We start from the raw sequence: 23829 nt of genomic DNA, 5'->3' as shown, positions 1-23829 counted from the left end.
CTAGGAGTTTGTCAATTTTGTTTATAAGTTCAAAGAACCAACTTTTGGCTTTGTTAATTTTCTCTATTATTGATCTATTTTCTATTTTATTGACTTTTCTGTCATCATAATTTACTTTGTTTACTCACTTTGGGTTTACTTTGCTCTTTTTTCTAGTTTCTTAAGGTGGAATCTTAGATCACTGATTTTAGATTTTTCTTCTCTTCTAATATAGGTATTTCAAGCTATGAATTTCCATCTAAGCACTGCTTTAGTTGTATCCCACAAATTTTGATATTCTGTATATTTGTCATTTAGTTTAAAACATTTTAAAATTTTCTTTGTTATTTCATCTTTGATCCATGTATTGTTTAGGATTATTTTATTTAGCCTTCAAATATTTTCTTATATATATTATCTTATATATATTATCTTTTTCTTATATATATTTTTCTTATATATATTTTCTTATATATATTATCTTTTCATGCACATTTTGTATGATTTTGATCTTTTAAAATTTGTTAAGAAATGCTTTATCTCCCAGAATATAGTCTGCCTTGGTGATTGTACCATGTGCATGTGAAAAGAAAAATTCTGCCATTTTTGCACGTAGAGTTCTATAAATGTGGATTAGTTGAAGTTGGTTGATAGCGTTGTTTGGATCTTTTATGTCTATACTCATTTTTGCCTAGTTCTATCAGTTACTGAGAGAGGGGTATTAAAAATATCCTATTCTAACTGTGGATTCATCTTTGGCCCTTTAATTTTGTCAATTTTTCCTTCATATACTTTGGGGCTCCACTGTTAGGTACATATATAATTGTTGCAACTTCCTGATGTATTGTTCTTTTATTTCAATATGGTGCATCCGTTTTTGTCTCCAATAATACTCTTTGTCTTGAATTTATTTTATCTGATATTAAAATAGTCTTTCCAGTCTTCTTATGCTTACTGTTTGCATGGTAAATTTTTTTCCATGCATTTACTTTTGACCTATCTGTGTTTTTGTGTGTTTTTGTGTGTGAAATTTCTTTCCTTGGGCAGTACATGTAGGATTTTACTTTTTTTTGTTTTAATCTACTCTGTCAGTCTCTGCCTTTTATTTGGAGAGTTTAGACCATTAATTATTGACGTGGTTGGCTTTAGGTCTACCATTTTATTGTTTTTTGTTTCCCTCTTTGTTTTTCCTTCCTCTCTTCCTCCTTTTCTGCCTTTTTGGGATTATTCTTTAGTATTTCATTTTAATACATCAATTGACCTCTTTGGCTGTATCTCTTTGTATTAATTTTTAATGCCCTAGAGATTACAATATACATACCTAACCTTTTGTGGCCTACTTAGAGTTACTGTTGTGCTGCTTCACTTCAAACAGAGAAACCTTGCAACCATACAGATCCTTTTTTCCCCTCTATTTCCCCACCCCAAACTTATGTTATAGTTGTCGTATATGTTATGGCTGCATACTTTGAAAATCTCACTATACAATAGTATAATTTTTGCTGTCAGTATTTTATTTTGTTGTCAAATCTTTTAAAGAACTTAAAAGAAAAAATAGTATTTTATGTTTACCTTTATATTTATTATTTCTTTTGTTCTTCCTTCATTCCTGAAGATGCTACATTTCCTTTCATCCTAAAGTACTTACTTTAGCATTTCTTGTAGAGTACTCTACTGGGGATACCTCTCTTTGTTTTCCTTCATCTGAGAATGTCTTTATTTTGCTTTTATTCCTAAAGGCTATTTTAGGTGAACATAGAATTCTGAGTAGACACTTGTTTCTTTTCAGCTTTTTTTTTTTTTTTTGTGAGGAAGATCAGCCCTGAGCTAACATCCATGCCAATCCTCCTCTTTTTGCTGAGGAAGACCGGGCCTGAGCTAACATCTATTGCCAGTCCTTCTCCTTTTTTTCCCTTTTTCTCCCCAAAGCCCCAGTAGATAGTTGCATGTCATAGTTGCACATCCTTCTAGTTGCTGTATGTGGGACGCGGCCTCAGCATGGCCAGACAAGCAGTGTGTCAGTGCGCACCCGGAATCTGAACCCCGGGCCCCCGGTAGCGGAGCGCGTGCGCTTAACTGCTAAGCCACAGGGCCGGCCCCTCTTTTCAGCATTTTAATGATGTTGTTGCACTGTCTTTTCACCATTATGATTTCTGATGAGAAACCTTTGGTTATTTGAATCTTATTCCCCTCTATGTAGTATGCCATTTTTCTCTATCTACTTTCAAGAATTTTTTCTTTGTTTTTGGTTTTCAGCAGTTTGATTTGATGTGTCTAGTCATTATTTTCTTTGAGTTTATTCTCTTTGGAGGATGTTCAGATTCTTGAATCTGTAAGTCGGTCTTTCATTACATTTGGGATGCCTTCTGCCATTGTTTATTAAAATATAGTGCCCTAGTTTCTTTCTTTTTTCCTGCCAAGATTCCAGTAACAATTATGATAAAACTTTTGAGATTGTCCCATAGGTCTCTGACTGTTCATTTTTCCTTTTGTCAATCTTTTTTCTCTTTGTTCTTCAGATTGCATAATTTTTACTGACTCATTTTCAAGTTCACAGACTCTTTTCTCTGTCATCTCCATTCTCTTGAGCCCATCCAGTGAATTTTTTTATTTCACCTACTGTATTCAGTTTCGAAATTCCTATTTGGTTCATTTTTTAAAATAATTTATTTTTGTCTTCTGAGAACTTTTTCTGTTTAATTCAAGTATGTTTGCCTTTACTTGTTGGAGCATATTTATAGGAGTTGCTAAAGGTGTTGTTGGATCATTATAACATTTGGATTATCTCACGGTTGGCACTTGTTAATTGTTTCCTCCTTTGAAATTCGTCACATTTTCTTGCTTTTTGCATCGTGAGAATTTTGGATTGTGTCGTGCACATTGTGAATGTTATGTTTTGTAAACTGTAGGGCGTAATATAATTCTCTGGAGAATGGTAATTTTTGTTGCTGTTTCTTTTATCAGACCCTTTAGGTTCAGATGGCAAATTTGATCTTGCCTTCTGTGGGTGGTGGTTCAAATCTCAGTTCAATTCTTAGAACCTTTCTTATCTTGGTATGGGTGTGTCTTCTACCTCTGCAGTTCCAGAGTAAGCCCAAGAGTCATGTGGGTTTATAGGCAGGATCAGGGAATCTTTCTCCTTTCCAGGATTTCTTCCACATTCTCCAGCATGCAGGAGTCCCTTTCCCCAAGTGCTATGGCCAGAAAGTTAGGGTTTCTTTTGGAGTTTTAACTTCTGTGTTGTTGCTCTGTATGCAATGATTGCTTCCTGACCGTAGAACAAAGCTGTTAGAGAAAGGAGAAAAAAATAACTGAGCGGGAAGCTCAGTCTCCTGTGCGTCCCTTTTCCAAGTTTGTCTACCCTTCACAATCTGCTTTTGTTTGCTTTCCAGAGTCCACAAGTAATTTTTTCTTTTTTTGCATTTTGTCCAAAGTTTTTAGTTGTAAACAGTGGGAAAGATAGGCTGTATTTGGTTTATGCCACCATACTAGAACTTATCTGGCTGCTTTTAAGATTTTTCTCTTTATCTTTGATTTTTAGTAATTTGCCTATGCTGTGCCTAAATATGTTCTTTTTTTGTGTGTGTTTATCCTGTGCTTGGTGTTCATTGAACTTCTTAGATCTATTAATTTTTAATTTGGCGTATTTTGGCCTTTATTTCCTCAAATATTGTTTCAAACACAATCTCTATCTTATTTGCTTCTGGGAATCCAGTTATACACACATCAGACTGCTTGATATTGTCCCATGGGTGAGGGGTCAGCAAACTTTCTCTGTGAAGGGCCAGGCAGTAAATACTTCAGGCCTTACAGGCTGTATAGTCTCTGTTGCGACTATTGCAACTCTGTTGTTACAGCTTAGACTATTGCAACTCTGTTGTTACAGCTTGAAAGTAGCCGTAGACAATATGTAAACAGATGAACATGGCTGTGTTCCAATGTAACTGTATTTACAAAAATAGATGTCAGGCTAGATTTGGACTGCAGGCCATATTTTCCTGACTCCTGAGATAGACGGTGATAGTTGCTGGAGCAACATTGTGAATTCAGGGATAAAATCAAAGAAGTGCAAAACACAAATATTGGCAATAACTAAAGTGTGGGAAACTGGATGAATGAGAATAAGGGTGTAGAAGAGACTAGGAAGATCCATTAGGACTGGTTTATTATGTTCCATGTATTGCTTTATTTGAGAACAGTAGTGATAGAGTTAAACTTTCAATTTATAAACGTATCTCTAGTAGCACTGTAGAGGATGAAAAGACACAGATCCCCAAAGCAGGGTTACCTTTAAAGAAGCAATTGCAGTAGTTCTGACAGGTGATAATAAACCCTGAGAAAAGGCAGTGGGAATAGATGAAATAGAATGGATTTGAGAGACATTTTGATGTTAGAGAGATGGAGAAAGAATGATAGGTGTAACAGGTGACTGGATTTCAAGTATAGAAATAATAATGCCTTTCCCCTAGTTAGTTAGGGAGGAGGGAAGAGCTAGTTTCTCAAGAGTCCATTTTTGGTACCCTTCTCTCTAAATTTTCTTCCTTGGTTATTTCAGTTAGTCCTGTGATTTCAGTTATTACCTAATTGTTTTTGACTTCCTGGTCTGTGGTTTGTATCTAAAACCTTTCCCTTCATCTCTAGACCTGTATTTTGCAAAGTCTACTGTAAGGAGTCTCTCAATCCTGTCTCAAATACATTATGTTCAGTATATTTAAAGTCTCCTCATGAACATACTATCATTTATAAACTGTCTCGTTTCCTGTAGGTCAGCTAAACCGAGGTCTGAGACATCATCTTGAAGTTGGCATTAAAAGATCATAATGACCTAACACCCACTCACCCCCACCTCCTTTTTCGAGAAGACCAGGAAGAAGTCACATTTCAGTGGGAAAGTGAGGTTAGATGGAGAAGAGAATAGAGTATTTAGAAATTAGTGTTAAAAGGGAAAGAAGGAAGATGGTAGCTTAAAGAAGGAGACAAAGAATTAATTTTTCTTTTGGATAAGAGACACTGTAGCAGATATTCATAGTGTCCTAGCCATATCTCTTTGGCATTCATTTCCATACTGTGTACTTACGTCTGTGACTTTCTACCTGAGAGCTTTCTTACTGGCCAGAGACATGCTTGGCCTGTGTGCAGGGCAAGCCAGAAGTGCCAAAGAGTTAATGCCTTTAGAAGGGCTTTCAGCCAGTGATGGATGGGGAGTTGGTGGATAAATACCTCATTTTTGTCATCCTTCAGTTGCGATAACTGAGCCATGTTCTGTACCATCTACTAGAGTTCTCCAGTAGGATCATGCTGAGTTGCCCACCAGGGTAACTGGCTTAGTAATGCACTCTTTGTTCACTGCCTTCCCTTCCCTATCGCACTTCTGATTTCCCCTGCCAGTGTTTTCCCTGGATCACCTCGCGAAACAACTACTTACACTTGAATCAAGTCTGCTTTGGGGGAAACCCAAACCAAGGTGGACACTTTTCTTTAGCATGGTAATAATAAGAAATAAAATTCGTTAGCACTTACTAAATGCCAGACATAACTCTATAAGTGCTTCATAATCCGATAGGAGAGGTACTATTTTCATCTTGTTTTACAGATGAGACAGCTGAGGCACAGAGAGATTAAGTAACTTTGCCAAGATCACAGAGCTAATAAATGACAGAGCCTTCATTTGAATCTATGTTGTTTGTCTCTAAATTCTGTACTCTTAACCTGTTAGACTAAGGGAGAAGGGTGGGAATAATGAACAAAAAAGAGAGAAAGGGGATAATTAATGGAGTCAGGCCCTTGAAGAGATCATTTCAATGTGGGTGGAAGGAAAGTAAAGGGAGTACATTCCTAATGGTGTCCCCATTTTAGCAATTAAGTAGAAGGTTAGGTTATCTGCTCTGAGCTAAATGGGTAGGGGTGAGATTTTGAAATGACTAGAAAAGTAGTAGATTTTCACGGTGGTTGTACCTTTATTGTCAGAGAACATCACTGGCTCTAGACCAGCATTCTGATGATGTTCATGAGCTCTCAATAGCTATTATCGTTTAGGGTTGTTGTAGCTTATTGAAAACAAAGTTTGTAAGTTACCAATATAGAAACAAACATAGATTACGAACAGATAACTCTCATGAGAAGTAATATATGTACTAAAGATTTACAGGACAGGAAAAGAATGAAAAAGGAGCTACTGAAGAAGACTGAGAAGGAATCATCATCAGAGGTAGAAGAAACACTAAAATAAGGGTGGTTCTAGAAGCTAGGGTGGGGGCTAGTATTTAAAGAAGTATACTGTTTGACAGTAGAAGAATGTCAAGGATAAAGACTGAAGATAGGGAATTCAGTAGGCACCAAGAAAGTTTGTGGTATCTAAAAGTCTTATATGCTGTAGGAGTCTAATAGTAAGGCATTGAAAAAGTTGGAGACAGTTTTTCCTTAAGAAATTTAGTGATGAAGAGGGAAGAGGGATAGACAATCATACTTAAACTTTTTTTTTTATCAATTGGCGGAAGCTAGTAGGCCTCTAAGGTTAGAAGCCATAGAAAAAAGAGCGAGATTAAAGAGTGATCAAAGAGAGGGTGTAAGTGGTTGATCAACATCCCAAGGGTGAATGAGGTGGGGCCCAGTGTATGAGAGGAGGGGTGTGCCTGCATAGGGTAAGTGTTGTCTCCTTTGGGATGGGGGGAGTTGAAGGAGGAGGTTTCAGATTTGGAAAAGGTCTCAGGGACATATTTTCACCTTTTTTGTCTTTCTGTGCTGAATTCTAGATATTTTTTTCCTGATCTTTTCAAGTTTTCTATTCACCTGTGTCTAATATGCTATACACTCACCTATTGTGTCTAGTTTCAGTTATTGTAGTTTTCATATCTAGAAGTTTGATTTGATTCTTTTTCAAATGTGCCATGTTCCCCATACCCTGCAGATATTTTAAAACTAGTCTTTTATTTGTTTTAATTTTTATTAATAATACATATCTTTTAATAAATTAATATGTTTATATATTTAGTATATTAAATATATATCTTTTAATTATTTATTTCTTTAAATTTGGTAAGCATGGATGTGTCTGAAAATTCTGCCTGAAGTCGGTTTGGGTGTCTTTCTGTTGTCTGTTCTGCTGGTTCTCACTTACGGTGCCTTGTATCTGCGTGCCTGACTATTTGACTGCTAACTCTCCTTGCCTTTGTGGTGGCTCTCTAAGGCCTGGGATGAATAGATTGTCTTCAGAAAGTTTTACAGTTGCGTCATGGCTTGAGTTTTCCTTGCCTGCCTAGGCTATGTGTACCTGGAGTCTAAATCTGCATGAGGCATAGTCTAAAGTCATAATTTTTGAGAAATTTCTCCTCCCCTCACTCCCTATTCCCACTCTCTCCCCACCTTTTTTTCTTTTTCTTATGCTGTTCTGCCCACTGCCAGGGTAGCTTTATTTATAGTCCTTACCTCCCCCTTCCCCATCTTCCCCATCCCCCATGTGAAGACTTCCAAATAAAATCAAGAGACTGAAGCTATATATAGGAAATGTGTTTGCATCTCTCCCCTTGATCAACTTGAACTGTTGAAATCTCTTTTCTTGTTAATAATTATCAACCTAGGTTAAGTAAATAAAAGTTTTCTACTTAGTAATCAGGTTACTGTTCCTCCCTAATTTACTTAGTGATGCTTGAAAACAATGATGAGAGTATCATTACATTAATTACACAGGAGAAATTAGTCTGGCTTCTATAGAAAAGCTTCAGTTTGCATATGGTATTTTATAAATTAGTTAATTTTTAAAACTTGGTCTTGTATCCAGTGACCTTGATAGTTCACTTATTATTCTTTGTGAATTATTTTGCATTTTTTATAAATACAGTTATGTTATCTACAAATAAAAATGCTTTACTTTTTCTTTTTCAACCATTATGACTTTTATTTCTTTTGCTTAACTTACTAACTTCCAATACAGTATTAAGTAGAAGTGGTGGTAAGGTAAGTCCTTGTGTTTTTTCCCATACTTAGTGGAAGTATTTAATTTTCATCATTGAGTATAATTAAGTATAATGTTAGCTGTAGGTTTTTTGTAGATAATCTTTATCAGATTAAGTAACTTTTCCTAGTTTACTGAGGCACTTCATCACAAATGGTTCTTGAGTTTTATAAAATACTTTTTCTGCTTCTGTTGAAATGATCATATTTTTCCCCTTATTCTGATACTATGTTGAATTACATCGATTGAATTTTGCATTTTAACTATTATACTTTTAATATGTTGCTGGATATTGAAATTATTTTTAGGTCAATGCCTTTTTTTCCTCATTTTTTTATTGAGATATAATTCACATACCATAAAATACACCTTTTTAAAGTATACAACTCAGTGGTTTTTAGTATATTCACAAGGTTGTGCAACCAGAAAATTTTTCTTCACCCCAAAAAGAAATCCCATACCCTTTAGCAGTCACTCCCCTTCTCCTTTCTGTTAGCCCCTAGCAACCACTAATCAACTTCCTGTTTCTATGGATTTGCCTATCTGGACATTCATATAAATGGAATCATACAAATTGTAACCTTTTGTGGCCTTTTTTTTCTTTCATTTGGCATAATGTTTTTATGGTTCATCCATATTATAGCATATGTCTACGTCATTCTTTTTTTATGGCCGAATAATATTCCATTATATGGGTGTACCACATTTTTTTGTTTATCCATTCATCAATTGATGAACATTTGGGTTGTTTCCACTTTTGTGTTGTGTGTGTGTGTGTGAGAGAAAGATTGGCCCTGAGCTAACATCTGTGCCCATCTTCCTCTATTTTATGTGGGACGCCACCACAGCATGGCTTGATAAGTGGTGCGTAGAACCGTGCCCAGGATTTGAACCTGCAAACCCCAGGCCACTGAAGTGGAGTGTGTGAACCCAACCACTATGCCATCGGGCTGGCCCATGTTTCCACTTTTTAGCTATGTAGTATTTTTACTTCTATGTTCATGGGAGATATTGCCCTGAAATTTTCTTATTTTGAAATATCCTTTTCAGATTTTGATATCAGAATTATGCTAGTGTCATAAAATGAGTTGGGAAATGTTTCTTCTTTTTATATTCTCTGGAAGAGTTAGTCTAAGACTGATATTGCTTGAAAGAATATACCAGTAAAGTCTTTTAAGTGTTTGGAGGAATTCGCTAGTGAAGCCATCTAGAGTTTTCTTTGTGGGAAGGTTTTGATTAAGGATTCAATTTCTTTAACAGATATAAGACTATTCAGATATTTTTTCCTTGTTTGGTGTTGAGAAGTTACAGTTTTCGAGGAATTTGTTCATTTTATTTAAGCTGGGAAATTTATGGGCAGCATCTGTAGTGATGTCCCCTTTCTTATTTCTCATATGGGGTAATTGGTGGTTTTAGTTTTTTTCTGACCAATCTTTCTAGAGATTTATTACTTTTATTAATCCTTTCAGAGAACCCATTTTGGATCCTTGATTTTCTCTATTGAATGTCTGCTTTCTGTTTTATTGATATCTGCTCTTATTTTTATTACCCTCCTTCTACATTCTTTTTTGTTTTTTTTTGGTGAGGAAAGTTAGCTCTAAACTAACATCTGTTGCCAGTCCTCCTTTTTTCGCTGAGGAAGGTTAGCCCTGAGCTAACATCTGTGCCCGTCTTCCTCTATTTTGTATGTGGGACACTGCCACACATGGCTTGATGAGAGGTGCATAGGTCCACAACCGGGATCCGAACCTGCAAACCCTGGGCCACCGAAGCAGAGCGAGCAAATTCAACCACTACGCCACCAGGCTGGCCCCTACGTTCTTTACATTTAATTGCTGTTTTCTTTCTGGCTTCTTAAGTTGTAAGCGTAGATCATTTACTTTCAATCTTTTTTTTATTATATGTATTTACATATATGCAAAAAGCTGTACATATCCTCTAAGTACTACTTTAGCTGCATCCCACCAGTATTGATATGTCATACTTCATTTTAATTTAATTGAAAATATTTTCTAATTTCCATTGTAACTTTCTGTTATAGCTCTTTGACCCATAGGTTATTTAGAAATCTTTTTTTTTTAGATTTCAAAACATTTTGGAATTTCTTAGTTTTCGTTCTGTTGTTGGTTTCTAATTTTTCTGTGATCATAGTCCTTGGAAATTTGTTGAGACTTGGTCTGTGGTCCAGCATATTGTGTGTTTTGGTAAATATAAGAACATGCATTCTGCAGTTGTTGGATGTGGTTTGCTCTGTATGTCGATTAGGTCAAATTAATTAATCATGTTTTTAAATTTTTCTGTATGCATGCTGTTTTGTCCTCTACTTGTTCTATCTAATAGAGAGAGGTATTTTAAAATATACTCTTTTGATTATGGATTTATCTTTTCTCCTTTTACTTCTTTCAATTTTGCTTCATATATTTTGAAGCTATGTTGTTTTTATTAGATGCATTCAAATTTAGGATTGTTATGTTTTCCTATTGAATTGACCCTTTTAGCATTATGAAATGCTCTGCTCGTCTCTAATAACACTTCTCACCTTAAAAATTACTTTGTGAAATATTAATGTAGCCACACCATCTTTTTTTGGGAGGCCAGTGAATGTGTTCAAGATATATCTCCTCGAATTCTTTTACTTTTAGTCTGTGTTCTTTAACATAACAATTATTGAACATAACAATTATTAAATGAAGACTTTCCTTTTGTTTTTCTTGTAGTGTTGGTATATTGACAATCAATTATGTCAGCTATTGTGGGTCTAAAAACATCTCTATTTTTGTCTTCATTTTTAAAGGATATTTTTGATAGGTATATAATTCTGGTTTGCTAGGGTTTTTTTTCCCCTCCTCAGCACTTTTCAACAAAAAGAATGGAAGCGATGAATCTTATTGTTGTTTCTTTGAGTGTATCTTTTTTCTCTGGGTGCTTTTAAGATTTTCTGTTTATCTTTTGTTTCATCAATTTGACTCTGCCTAGCGTTTGGTGTACCTAGGTGTCGTTTTCTTCTCATTTTCCTACTTGAGATTTCCCAGAGTTTCTTGAATCTCTGAGTTGATTTTTTCCCTCACTTTTGTAAAATTGTCATTAGTTATCTCTTCAACATATTGCTTTTGTTCCTTTTTTTTCCCTCTCTCTCTCTGTCTGGGATTCCAATTACATGAATATGAGACCATTTGGCTGTGTTCCACATGTCTCCTACTCTCTGTTTTGTTCATCCCATTCTTTTCTCTGTGCTTGAGTTTGTATATTTTTTTTCTTGGCCTGTCTGCAGGTGCATGAATCCTATTTTCCTCTGGTCTATTCTGCTTTTAAAACCATCTGACAGTTCTTAACTTCAGATATTTATTTTTCAGTTCCAGAAAATGCATTTGGCTTTTTTTCCTTTATAGATTATGTTGAAAATTACATCATTTCATGCATTTTTTTTTTCTGTCTTTGCATGTATTTCAAGTCCTTCGCTCTTAACTTCAATATTTGGATTATCTTGAGTCTAATTGTTTGGTTTTCTCTTATCTGTCACATTGTTTTGCTTCTTTGGATGTCTCTTAATATGTTTACTGTGTGCCTAACATTGTGTGTAAAAGAACAGTTATTTTCTTCAGATGTTGTTATTTTCTTCCAGAGAGGTTTGCTCTTTGCTGTATTAGATAGAGTGAGGTGTTGACTACCTCAGTTCAATCATGGATTAAGTAGACTCCTCTCTCAGCTGGTATTTTGTCTTCTAAACACTAGGCAACTGTTGGAAATTGACTCTGCCCTGTTGGCCCAGCCTGCCTATCATTCTTCAGTACCCATCACTAAGTAGATGTGCCATTGGGAAAAGTGGCCATGTATTTGGGCTTTTCTGGATTTCCAGTCTGTCATTTAGATGCAGACATCTAAAGAACCACTAGTGTCTGGCTTCCTTTAGTAGAGTTCTTCTGTTTAAACCAGGCTCAATCTTCACTTGTCCCCAAACTCTGCAAATGCCCCCATGGAAGAAAATGCCAATGGTCTGAGCTCACCTTGGAAGTACTCTTCTGTTGCTGGAATTTTAGTTCATCTAGTCCTTAATTGCTTCCGTAGCTTTCTTATATTAGTCTAGATTTTGAAGGAAGAGCAATGGCTTACTCCTATCTAGTATCTTATACACTGGGGAAGTGGAAGTCAGGAGTTTATCTTTGCAAAAAGAAAAGGCAGATAATTTTGAGTGCTTATTTGTATAAGCATAGTGATGTTTTGAATAGTTTTATCTGTGTTGCATGCTAATAGTTATATTTTTTTCTTTCTGATATGAGCCTGTTTATCAAAATGTACTCTAGACCAGGTGTCAACAGACTATGGTCCACAGACCAAATTGGACCAATTCCTGTTTTTGTATGGCATATGAGCTAAGAATGGTTTTTATGTTTTTAAAAGGTTATAAAAAGGAAAAATGGCTTGTGGCACATGAAAATTATATGAAATTCAAATTTCAGTGTCCAGAAATAAAGTTTTATTGTAATACAACTACGCTTATCTGTTTATGTGTTGTCTATGGCTTCTTTTATGCTATAACTGTTGAGTAGTTGCAACGGAGATCCTTTGGCCCACAAAGCATAAGATATTTACTCTCTGGCCCTTTACAGAAACCAGCTTGCCTATTTTTGCCTTAGACCACAGACTCAGAAATTTTTCATTTCTCGTTACTAAGGGAAAACAAAAGATTGAAACCCTCCTATTCCAGAAGTTCGTCAAATTTGGACTTAATTAAAATCCTAACATTTTAGAGTTAAAAGGAACCTCAGAGATAATCTCCTTCATCTTTTATTTTACAGATGGAGAAACAGATTCAGAGTGAGAGAGGTTTTTAAATTAAGTTATGACTAATTTTTGTTTTGTTAGAAAACAGACTCAGTAATAAGCTGATAGAGAAACTAATGATCTATATCGTGGAACAACTTGCAAAATTCACTTGTTCTTGTATTGCAGAAGTGTTTTGTTTTCCTTAAATAGTGGTAGCTATTAAGAAATTTTTTTCTGTGGAATTTTTAAAGTAAATATTTTAAAATAAATGTTTAAAGCATGTTAATAGCCTTTGCCTTTCATTACCACTCATAATTCTTTCAAATCTCGTGGGTACGAGGTTCTTTTTGTGAAAAGACTAAAAGTCTTACAGGACCAAGTCCAGACATTCTTCATTAAGCTCCTGTTTGATTTAGGGTCAGAAATTCTGAGGTGAATTATTAATGTGTAGGACTGGTTTCTAGAGTTTTTCTTTTATTTTATCTATCCACCCTCAGATATCAGGAAAAGTTTTTTTAAGCTTAGTTCTTAAATGCAGTCGTATACTGAGATGTTATATTACTAACAAATAGCATTTTTATTTCCTGATGTTGAATATATATTTTCTTCATATAATTTTTAACTTATTGCTGGCTCTTTTTGATAACCTTCTCCTTCTAAAACAAGCCAAATCAACAAAAAACACAGTGACATCAATTGGTGGCAGTTGGGGGAAAGCTGATTCTTCAGCTGGTCTATATTCAGGAATTAGTGGGTCCAGATTGATTAAAATTGTTATGACTAATTAAATGCCAAATGCATAGAAGGATGTATTTTAGGAATACATATAAAGTCATTTGAACTTTAAAGAAGTCCATTAAACAAAACAGACAAAATGTGTTGGTGTAAACTTGTGAAAATTTAAGTCTGTGATCATTTCACTGACTTTAGGAAATTATCTTTTTGTTTGTGAAGATTGGCCTTGAGCTAACATCTGTTGCCGATCTTCCTCTTTTTGCTTGAGGAAGATTGGCCCTGAGCTAACATCTGTGCCAGTCTTCCTCTGTTATGTATATGGGACACGACCACAGCATGTCTTGATGAGTGTTCTAGGTCTGTGCCGGAGATACGAACCCACGAACCCCAGGCAGCCAAAGCGGAGCATGCGAGCTTAACCACTATGCCACCGGGCCAGCCCCAGGAAATTATCTTAATTATATATTCTGCTTCTCTGAAGATTGGTTTTGAGTAAACCTTGATGTTTTTCTAAATTGTATAGAAGGGGTTAACCTTTTAACAGTTAACATATTCCTGTTGCTCCAATAACTGATTTCACTCAAGTAAACTAGTATAAACGGAGCTTGGTTTTCTAAACCATACATGAGAAACACTCATTGCTTTTTATTAACTTGTTTGTTCATGTGATATTTCTTGAACATCCATGACCTGTCAGACACTGATGCAGGTGCTGAAAGTACAGAGTTGAAATAGACATTCTTCATGCTCTCACAGTGTTACATAGTTGAGTAGATTGTGTGAGCAGGTATATCTGTTCATGTGTAGCATTTGATACTATTGATCACTCTCTTTCTCTTTACTTTTGTAGCATACTATCCTGGGGAAACCTCATCCACATGCATGGTTTCCATTACCTCCTTTGCACCAAAATCTGCTTAAAACACTCTCACGGATAACACTTGAATGGACATTTCTGGCTAGATATCTTTTAAATGTATTGGTGTGTCTATGGATCTGTCCTTGGTCCTCTAGCTTATTTTACTCTCTGAGTAAGGCTAGTAGCTGTAGCTCTGAACTTCCTTATTTTCTCTGCTTCCTCTCTCCTTCCTCTTTCTCTTTCTCTCAAAATAGTATTGAGTGCTTTGTTCTAGGCACTTTTCTGGGCAGAGGCTAGAGCAGTGATCCTGTGTCCTCTCGGAGTTTACAGCTTGGTGAGGGAGTGATGCCTTAAACAAATAATCCTATACATACTTATAGTTGCAGATTAGACCATGAAACACAAATATAAAATGAAATGAGAGTGTATGTTAGGGAAACTAACCCAGTCTGAGACATTCCTGAGTAAGTGACACTTATACTGGGATCTCAAAGGTGAGTAGTGGTTAGCAGGAGAAGATGTGGGACAGAATTCCAGGTAGAGGGAGAACTTTTGTGAAAGCCCCTAAGGAGCTTAGCAGGCTCAGACAACTGAAAGAATGTCCTGTGGCTAGAGTGTGATGACTAAGTTAGAGAGGGATGCAAAATGAGGCAGGAGAGGCTGGCAGAGGTCAGATCTTGGTAGAGGACCTTTTGAACCATGTCAGTGCTTTTGGACTGTATCTTAAGAGAATTGAGAAGATATTAGTAGAGTTTTAAGTAGGAGAGTTACCTACTCAGATTTGTGTTTAAAAAGTTAACTTGGGTTCCTATATTAAGAATAGATTGAAGGAGGGGTAAATGTGGATGTGCAGAAATGAGTTAAGCAGCTTTTGCAGTGGTCCAGGCAAGAGGTGGTGGTAACTTAGATTATTAGCATAGCAGCAGTCGAGATGATGTAGACAGATTCAAGAACTATTTGCAAGGTATAATTGATAAGATTTTGTGATTATTTTGGTTTAGGGAGGGAAGCTGAAGGAAGTATTAAGGATAAAATTTTCATATGCTTGGTCATGTCTATCTTGTTGACATTTTACTATCTTGAGCTCAAACATCTTCAAAATCGAACCCATTTTTTCCTTCCACAAACTAATTCTTTCCCTTGACTTCCCTGTTTTTGTGAATAACATTCCCTACCTCCAAGTGACCTAGGCTGACAACTTTTTTTTTTTTGGTCACAGCTTCCACTAAATTAGTTACCAAGTGTTAAGGACTTGACCTCTGTAGCATCTAGAGTCTCTTCCTCCCCCTCCTCCTCCCCCTCTCCCTCCCCCTCCTCCTCCTCCTCCTCACCTTTTGTCTTTATTATAGTAGTAGCGTCCTCTTGCTAGATTATTAAACTATGCTTTTCGGTCAAGTCTCTGAGCTCCTTGAGAGCAAGAACTGTCTTTTTCATCTTGTATCTTTAGTACATAGCAGTGTGCACCTCAGCATGGTAGACATAAAAAAATACTAAATGAATTGCAAGTAAAATATAATGTTTTCCTTGACTCTTGTTTCTTCCAATAAATTCTTATTCTTTGCCACATATCTTTTTCTCTTTCTCAATGTCATTGAGGGGCTTCCTTTTGCTTAAAGAATAGTTTGGTCTTAGGGTTGTGAAGTAATGAGAAACTGGCTGCTGGATATGAGAAGTGTATGAGTTGGGGTTTTCTCATAGTAATTTAGTAAAAATGGACTCCTGATCCTTTTTGCACTGTAGCTCTCACTACTACAAAGAGCAGATTTTCTGGGGAGAGAACATAGCTGATATTTATTAGCATCCCCACTGTTAAATAAAGTTTAAAAAACTTCATTTGATGGCGTTTTAAATATTATAAAAGTATTTGCAGAATTCAGAATTTTTTTGGTCATTTAATGTGTATTTCCTACCTATCCAGTATTGTGTTATCATCTCAATAGCTACATTATATGTTATTGTCTTATATGTGCATGTTTCAAAGAAAGAAAGTGTATAGGATAAATACTCAAGTGTCTACTTTAGAAGTACCTATTTTTAACAGCTTTGTATGTCCTAATATGAACTTTTGTAATTATTTATTTCCACTTCTTTTTACATTTTTAGGAATAAGAAAATTTTAAATAAGAAGAAATTGAAAAGAAAACAGAAGAGTAAATCAAAAGTGAAGACAAGAAGCAAGGTAAAACTGCTGGCAATTTATAGGGAATAAGGACTTTTTCCATACAGTAATTAGAATAAAAATGCCAGGATTAAAGAGGTATAAGTATAATTAGCAAACCATTTCATTTCTGTGTGCTGAAGTAGTTTTTTAAAAGCCCCTTATTATTTGGTTATGCGGTTTAGTTTCATCTTTTGGGTGTTTCTTGACCAGTAGCTTGGAAGTTAATATCTGAGTGCTGAAAATTATTTGTTATTTATTCTTGTTATCTTTGATCACTTCTCTGGGGGAACATGTCCATTTCTCTTCTCTTTTTTTCACTCTGATTGCATGTACTAGAAACTGAGTAAAATTGGCTGGAGTGTTGGGACTTGGATTTGGGTTCATCACATGCCTACGCATATGTCATAAATTAGGGAGACTCTTGGTGCATCTGTATTGTTCTGAGCTTCTTTTGACTGTGAGTGGCTGTGCAAAGAAAAGGCAATATAGAATATTTGAATTAGGTCAGGGATCAAGGATCTCTTTTTCCACCTAATATAGAAATCTTCTCTATAAAATCTCTCTGTTTTTTTCTTAAACATTTGCAGGGACCAGATCCCACTTTCTATAAAAGAGTCTCTTTTCTTTTGAACAGTACTAAGAAGCCTAGACAGGAAAAGAGGAGTCAAACTATGATTTCTAAATAGCTCCACTTTTGGTTAAAGAAACCGTAGCTTATCTTGGCCTGTGTATCATATTTAAGTTCTAGAGACTGTTGTTTCCTGCCCTTTTTAATTAGTGTTCTTGCAGTTGTAATGAGAGAAATCTACTATAAAGTAGTAAATCAAAAAATAAAAAGGATAGGGGGTAGAATTTATTTGGTGGCTCTGTCTTGAGACAGAGCTGGATCCAGGACTTAAATAATGTCATCAAATCTATGTCTTCATCTCTTGCTTCTGCTTTCCTCTGTGTATAGACTTATTGCCTGTGGCTGAGGACTAAGGCTACTGGCAACTCTAGCTTCATTTTCTTTGAGCGTAAGGTGATGTCTTCTACTAATTCTAGCAGCAAGTCTTGGGTATGATTTTTGACTGACCTGCATCATTCACTTTGGCTTGGAGATGGCATGCTTTGTTTGGTTAAACTGAGTTGTTATAACCCTGTGATGGGCGGTAGGTGAGTGCCCTGATGAGCAGGCCGTGTGGAATGGGAGAGGGGTGGTTACCCTAAGGAAAATGTTACTGGGTGCGCAGATAAATAATATATGTTCCCTATATCACCTCTTATTACTTCTGCTTTTGGGAGAAAAGAGGGAACTGGGGCGCATTCTTAATATACTTAATATATAAAAACTTTTAACAAATATATAGTCATTCAGGTTTCCAGCCTCTCCCCTTTTCCACTTTTTGGTGCTATGTGCAAAGTCAGAATATGGGAATCTTGAAAATATTTTTAAGTTCTTTTAAGGTGTCATTTGGTGATTTTCCTCAAAGTGGTGGCATGTGGTATCCAGGAAGAGGTGGGAAGTAAAAGTCTTTCATCCCGTTCAATTCTGACTCTACTAGCTTTGTGCCCTTAGTAATTTATCTTTCTTCTCTTGTCCTCAGGTTTTATATCTGCTTTTTAGAAACAGCTTGTGATGAGTGATATAAAAAAACTTATTTCATTTATTCCTCAAACACTAATTGCATGCCAGCTATGTGCAGGCATTATGCTAGGTATTTGGGATAGAAAGATGAGTAAGAAACATTTCTTGCTCATGATGAGCTTATAGAGATAGTCAAATGGTGTTGATAATCTCCTTGCTCTCTATTACTATTTCTGGACTATTTTTCATCCACTTTCTTTTTAAAAAAGTTATTTTAAAAAATGCCAGTGGGCTTTTTTTCGTATATTTAAAAGCAAGCATTTCTTTTCAGCAAAAAAAAAAGTCATTTAGCAATACTACTTTATCTCCTTCTTTATTGCTGTCATTGACCCCTCTATTTCTCCTCATCCATTAGCCATCTCCTTCATTTAATTTCCTTCTTATCCAGCTTAGATACCACAGTCTTTTTAGAAAAACGCTTGCTTAATCTTCTGTATTAGTTCTCTATGGCTGCTGTAACAAATTACACAAACTTGATGGCTTAAAACAACGCAAATTATCTTACAATTCTGGGAATCTGAAGTCCATAATGGACTGGGCTCCATTTGGTGTCACTGGGCTTAAATCAAGGTGTTAGTAAGGCTGTATTCCTTCTGAAGGCTATAGGAGAGAATTTATTTCCTTGCCTTTTCCAGCTTCTGGAGGCTGCCTGCATTCCTTGGGTTGTGCCCTTTTCCATCTTCAAAGCCAGCATTGGTTGGTTGAGTCTTCTCATGCTGCATCACTCTGACACTTTTCTGTTGTTACATCTCATTCTCTGACTGTCCTGCTGTCCTTTCTCCTTTATAAGTTCCTTATAAAGGAACTTATAGAATTACACTGGGCCCACCCAGATAATTCAAAATAATCTCCCCATCTCAAGATCCTTAATTTAATTACATCTGCAGGGACCTTTTTGCCGTGTAAGGTAACATATTCACAGGTTTCAGGGATTAGGGGGAAGACATTTTTAGAGGCCGTTATTCTGCCTACCTCATCTTCTTTTCCCTCGTGTGCATTTGTTGCGCTCATCTGACGAAACTCTATCCTATATGAATCCAGCTATTTTCTTTCCCTGCAGGTGAGTACCATATGCCGCTAAAGGGAGTTAAACAAGAGTTAATTGATACCAGTACACATTCATGATCACCTATCTCAAATGGACTTGCCATAGAAGCCGGACTGTCGTCGTCTTTTTTCTGGGTCAAATAGTTCTCCTGTTTTCTACTGTGACTATTTCAAACCTTTGCCACTCTCCTCAACCTTTTGATAAATCCTACCCTCCTGCAAATGACTTCACTTTCTTACAGAGGAAATCAAATCCATCACATGGAAAACTTCCTCAATATCCTGCTACCAAACGTGTCTTTGTTAGGTTAGGAGCCTTATTAACAGAACCTGAGATGGGGATTTTAAGTGTACAATTCAGTGAGTTTTGAAAGATACAATCAAGGTTCAGAAAATTTCCATCATCCCCAAGGTTTCCTCATCCTTTGCTGCATTCCATCTCTCTTTACAGCCCTGGCTCTAAGCAACCACAGATGTACTTTCTGTCATTATAGATTAGTTTGCATTTTCTAGAATTTCATATAAGTATAATCATACAGTATATACTCTTTTGTATATGGCTTTTTTCCCTCAGCATAGTAATTTTGAGTTGTGTCCATGTAGTTGTTTAGGTTAACAGATCATTCCATTTTTTTCACTGATTAGTATCCCATTGTGTGGATATATCCTGATTTGTTATTCCATTCACCTGCTGATGGACATTTCAGTGTTGTTTCCAGTTTTTGGCCATTGCAAATGAAGCTGCTATGAACATTTGTCTATTAGTCTTTGTGTGAATGTATGTTTTTGGTTTTTTGTGGGGGCAAATACCTAGGAATGGAGTAATTAGGTAGCGTTTCATTCAGTGATTTGCCAGAGGACTCAAAAGACTTAAAAGCAATTTATACTAATGGCTAACTAAGATTTATAACAACAAAAGTAGGCAGCAGCAAAAAGAAATGTATTCCTGGTATCTAGGGAGATATGGCATAGGCCTCCTAGTCCTTCCTTGTCTGAGCACAGAGGACATGCTTTCTCTCTGGCAGTGAACTATTGGGATATGTGTGGAATTTTTCTGTCCAGGGAAGCCCTCTTGAGTCTTAGGATCTGAGACTTCTATGGGAGTCTGGTCACATGGACATATCCTGCTATGCAACCAGCCATGGCAAGTGAAACTCAGGTGCACATCATCCATCTTGATGTTTATGCATAGCAATTGGACAAGCCAGGAGGCATGGTCCATTGTTCCAGGTGTATATAACAAAATCAATAGCTAACATAAGGAAATGTCTAAAGACTACATTCACAAGGGTTGGCCAGGGGTCAGTCATAGTTCCCTTGGAGAAATACAAGGAATAAGCAATCATACCTACAGTGTTAACCTTTCCTCACAGGTAGCATGGTAGACGAATGTTTAACTTTTTAAGAAATTGTGAAAACTGTTTTTCAAAGTGATTATTCCATTTTACTGTTCTACCAGTAGTGTATGAGAAGTCTAGTTGTTTCACATCTTTGCAAACACATGGTATTGTTAGCTTTTAAAATTTTAGTCATTTTATTAAGTATATAGGGGTATCTCACTGCAGTTTTAGCTTGCTTTTCTCTAATGACTAATGATGTGAACATCTTTTCATGTGCCTTTAGTTGTGAAATATCTTTTCTTTTTATTGATACAAAAGCTTTAGGAAAAGTATATGCTTTAGGAAAGCATGTCTATAATCTGCAGTTTTCTTAGCATTACCATTACTTAAATGAGAATGAAATTAGAAGAATTGACTAAAATTAAGAGTTTTTTTAAAATCCCTAATTTGTATTTAAATCCTTATATTTACTTTTTTTTTTTTTTTTGGTGAGGACCATTAGCCGTGAGCTAACATCTGTTGTCAATCCTCCTCTTTTTGCTGAGGAATATTGGCCCTGTGCTAACATCTGTGCCCATCTTCCTCTACTTTATATGTGGGACGCCTGCCACAGCATGGCTTGATAAGTGGTGCGTAGGTCCGCACCCGGGACCCGAACCTGCGAACCCTGGGCCACTGAAGCGGAGTGTGTGAACTTAACCACTACAGCACCAGTCTGGCCCCTTTGTATCTACTTTTAAAAGAAATCAAAATATAATTCAACATTTGTAGTAAATCATTGAGATTCTACGGTACATCTGGTGTCCTGTAGAAAAACACCAAATTAATATCCTTCAATACTCCAGCAGTTAAGCTTTGCTGGCTCTATTCCTATCATGGTATAAAAGGGTATCCCTGTAAACTTCTTTGCCTGCCCCTTTCCCATCCCTTGTCAGGTCGGATATTGCTATGTTACTCAGAAAGTAGTGAAGTGTAGTAGAAAGGGTAACTGTAAGTTGAGTCAATAGACTTAGATTGTCTTTGCTATACCACTTATGTGAGTTCTCCAAGTCATCTAGCATGTCTAATCTTCAATTTTTTATTTAAAATGAGAATTGATGATGATAGAAAGGAATATGAAATTGAAATATTATATCTTGTATTTTAGTCCGAAAACTTGGAGAATACAGTAATCATACCGGATATCAAGCTACATAGCAATCCTTCTGCATTCAATATATATTGCAATGTACGTCATTGCGTTCTGGAATGGCAGAAAAAGGAAACATCGTTGGCAGCTGCATCTAAGAACTCTGTGCAGAGTGGAGAATCAGATAGTGATGAAGAGGAGGAATCCAAAGAGCCCCCTATCAAGCTTCCAAAGGTAAGTCACTAAGTTCCACTTAGATGCATAACCTACAGGTGTTTTGGCTATAATACATATATTTGCATTGCTAAAATACCTTGCTTTTTGTAAAATTGTGCATTAAAAATAACAGGGCTTATATATAAAAATAGGTTTGGGGCAGACCAGGAAAACTCGATGCAACTTCCTAACTGGAGTGCTAACAAAGTCAATAATTGGTAACTCAGTGGGGAGTACTTGGAAAGCTCAGACAGGGATATCAGTGGGTTTAATAGCTCCTTTACAGGAGCTATTAAAAATGTACAAAAGCAGTAGAGTGGAAATGGTGACCTGTGGGCATTGAGCCGTTGCAGATGGAAGTGGAGCTCTGAGCCAGTGGGCCGCCATTAAGTGGGCACTAGAGGAAGTGCAAACCACCACAAGCCAAGAGACATAGGAAGCTGGAGGTGCTCCCCTCCGGGGAGGGAGCCCTGTGTACAAGTACACACTTTTTAATTTTTCTCAAAACATAGCTAGGAGGGCTTCTGGCTGTGCAGCAGCTGAGCTGAGAGCTTTTGCCTTTTCTGCCTGAGGTTATATCGTGCTCTTGCTATTCTGGCTCCCCTTGCCTAGGCAAAAATTACATATGAACCAACAAAACTTCTGCGTTGTTCTAATATCACTCCCTTTGTACTGGGGCATGTAAGCTAATTGCGGTTACAAAAACATGTGTTGTAGTACAACAAACTGTTCTTAAGGTACTAAGGTACTGTTCTATTTAAGTATTGGTATATTTCAAGACTATGGTATTCTTTTATACATAATATATTTTTTCTATATAGTAGGTATAGTTAGTATTTCTAACAAAAGATTGCGTGAAAATATAGATGTATTTTTAAAATGGTACCTTTATCATAAATGATTTAGTATATAGTATAAATAAACATAGTGCTTTTTTCTAAATATAGACATTTTAAGTGATTTCCTTTATCATAAGTGATTCATGTAGATTGCCTTTTTACCAAACTGATGTCTTAAAACTGTGCTTTGAAAACTTCTTTGTAGATATACACATGGTATCATGTAAATACAGTCATGCCCCACGTAATGATGTTTTGGTCAGCGCCAGACCACATATATGGCAGTAGTCCCATAATATTAGGACCTTATAGCCTAGGTGTGTAGTTGGCTGTACCATCTAGGTTTGTGAGTAGTACACTATGTTATTTGCATGACGACAAATGCACCTAACGACATATGTCTTCCCGTCTTTAAGCAACACATAACTGTATTTTTTCACTACTTGAAAATAGCAGCCAAGATAGAAACTGTGTTCCTAATCTGATTTCTTTCACACATTTCATGGTGGCTCTTCCTAAGTTTACCACTGTCCTTAATTATTACTATCAGGTTCTTCTCGCCTTATTCTCAGCAGATGACTTGCTTCCTATTTCATAGGCTAAGAGAGGTTTTTGGGAACTTCTTTAGCCTCCTAATCACCCATCTTCAAATGTCCTTATCTCCTCCTCTTGGGACCCTCCTCCTTCCCTTCATCCTTTTCTCTCCAGTGTCCTTAACTGTACTTCTCTACTAGCCTCTTTCTTCAACTTAAAACAAACAGGCTCATCTTTTCCAGGTAAGCCCCTCCAGGTAGAGGTCATGGTCTTTAATTATGATTTCTTATACTTAATTAGAGGAGGTTGAGGAAAATATATTAAGTTTAGGATATGAAGCTGTAGGACTTATGTAGTATACTTTTGGTAAGAATTGCATTCTGTGTGTGAGTGAGTCACGTTATACTATGGTAATTGCCCAGCTTAAGTTCAGTACTGGGAAGAAAAGTATAAACCCAGAGAAATCATTCACACAGGTATGCAGATTTTGAACAGTAAACTATAGTTTAAGATACTGCACAATCAAGAACAACCAATTCTTAGACTGTTTTAAAACATCAGGATAAATGAGTATTAAGGAAATAAATATCAGGCATTCTTAAGACAACATTTTTTTAGTGTGATTAACAGAGTCAAAAGGGGATCTTT

The 23829-nt window shown here is 36.3% G+C and overlaps 1 protein-coding gene across 13 annotated transcripts in view; it reads left to right on the top strand.

The window, feature by feature from the left end:
• Positions 1–23829, top strand: part of MYCBP2 (MYC binding protein 2) — a 256327-nt gene that overhangs the window by 12828 nt on the left and 219670 nt on the right. For all 13 annotated transcript variants that reach the window (XM_058548329.1, XM_058548334.1, XM_058548335.1 and 10 more), the window contains exons 2-3: positions 16392–16467; positions 21611–21826. In XM_058548329.1, coding sequence (XP_058404312.1) covers positions 16392–16467; positions 21611–21826 — 292 coding nt within the window. The remainder of the gene's footprint in view (positions 1–16391; positions 16468–21610; positions 21827–23829) is intronic.

This window comes from Diceros bicornis, chromosome 9 (assembly GCF_020826845.1).
Source record: "Diceros bicornis minor isolate mBicDic1 chromosome 9, mDicBic1.mat.cur, whole genome shotgun sequence".
Classification (NCBI taxonomy): Eukaryota; Metazoa; Chordata; class Mammalia; order Perissodactyla; family Rhinocerotidae; genus Diceros; species Diceros bicornis.
The sequence above is the reverse complement of the archived record's forward strand: the minus strand, read 5'-3'. Positions and strand labels throughout refer to the sequence as shown.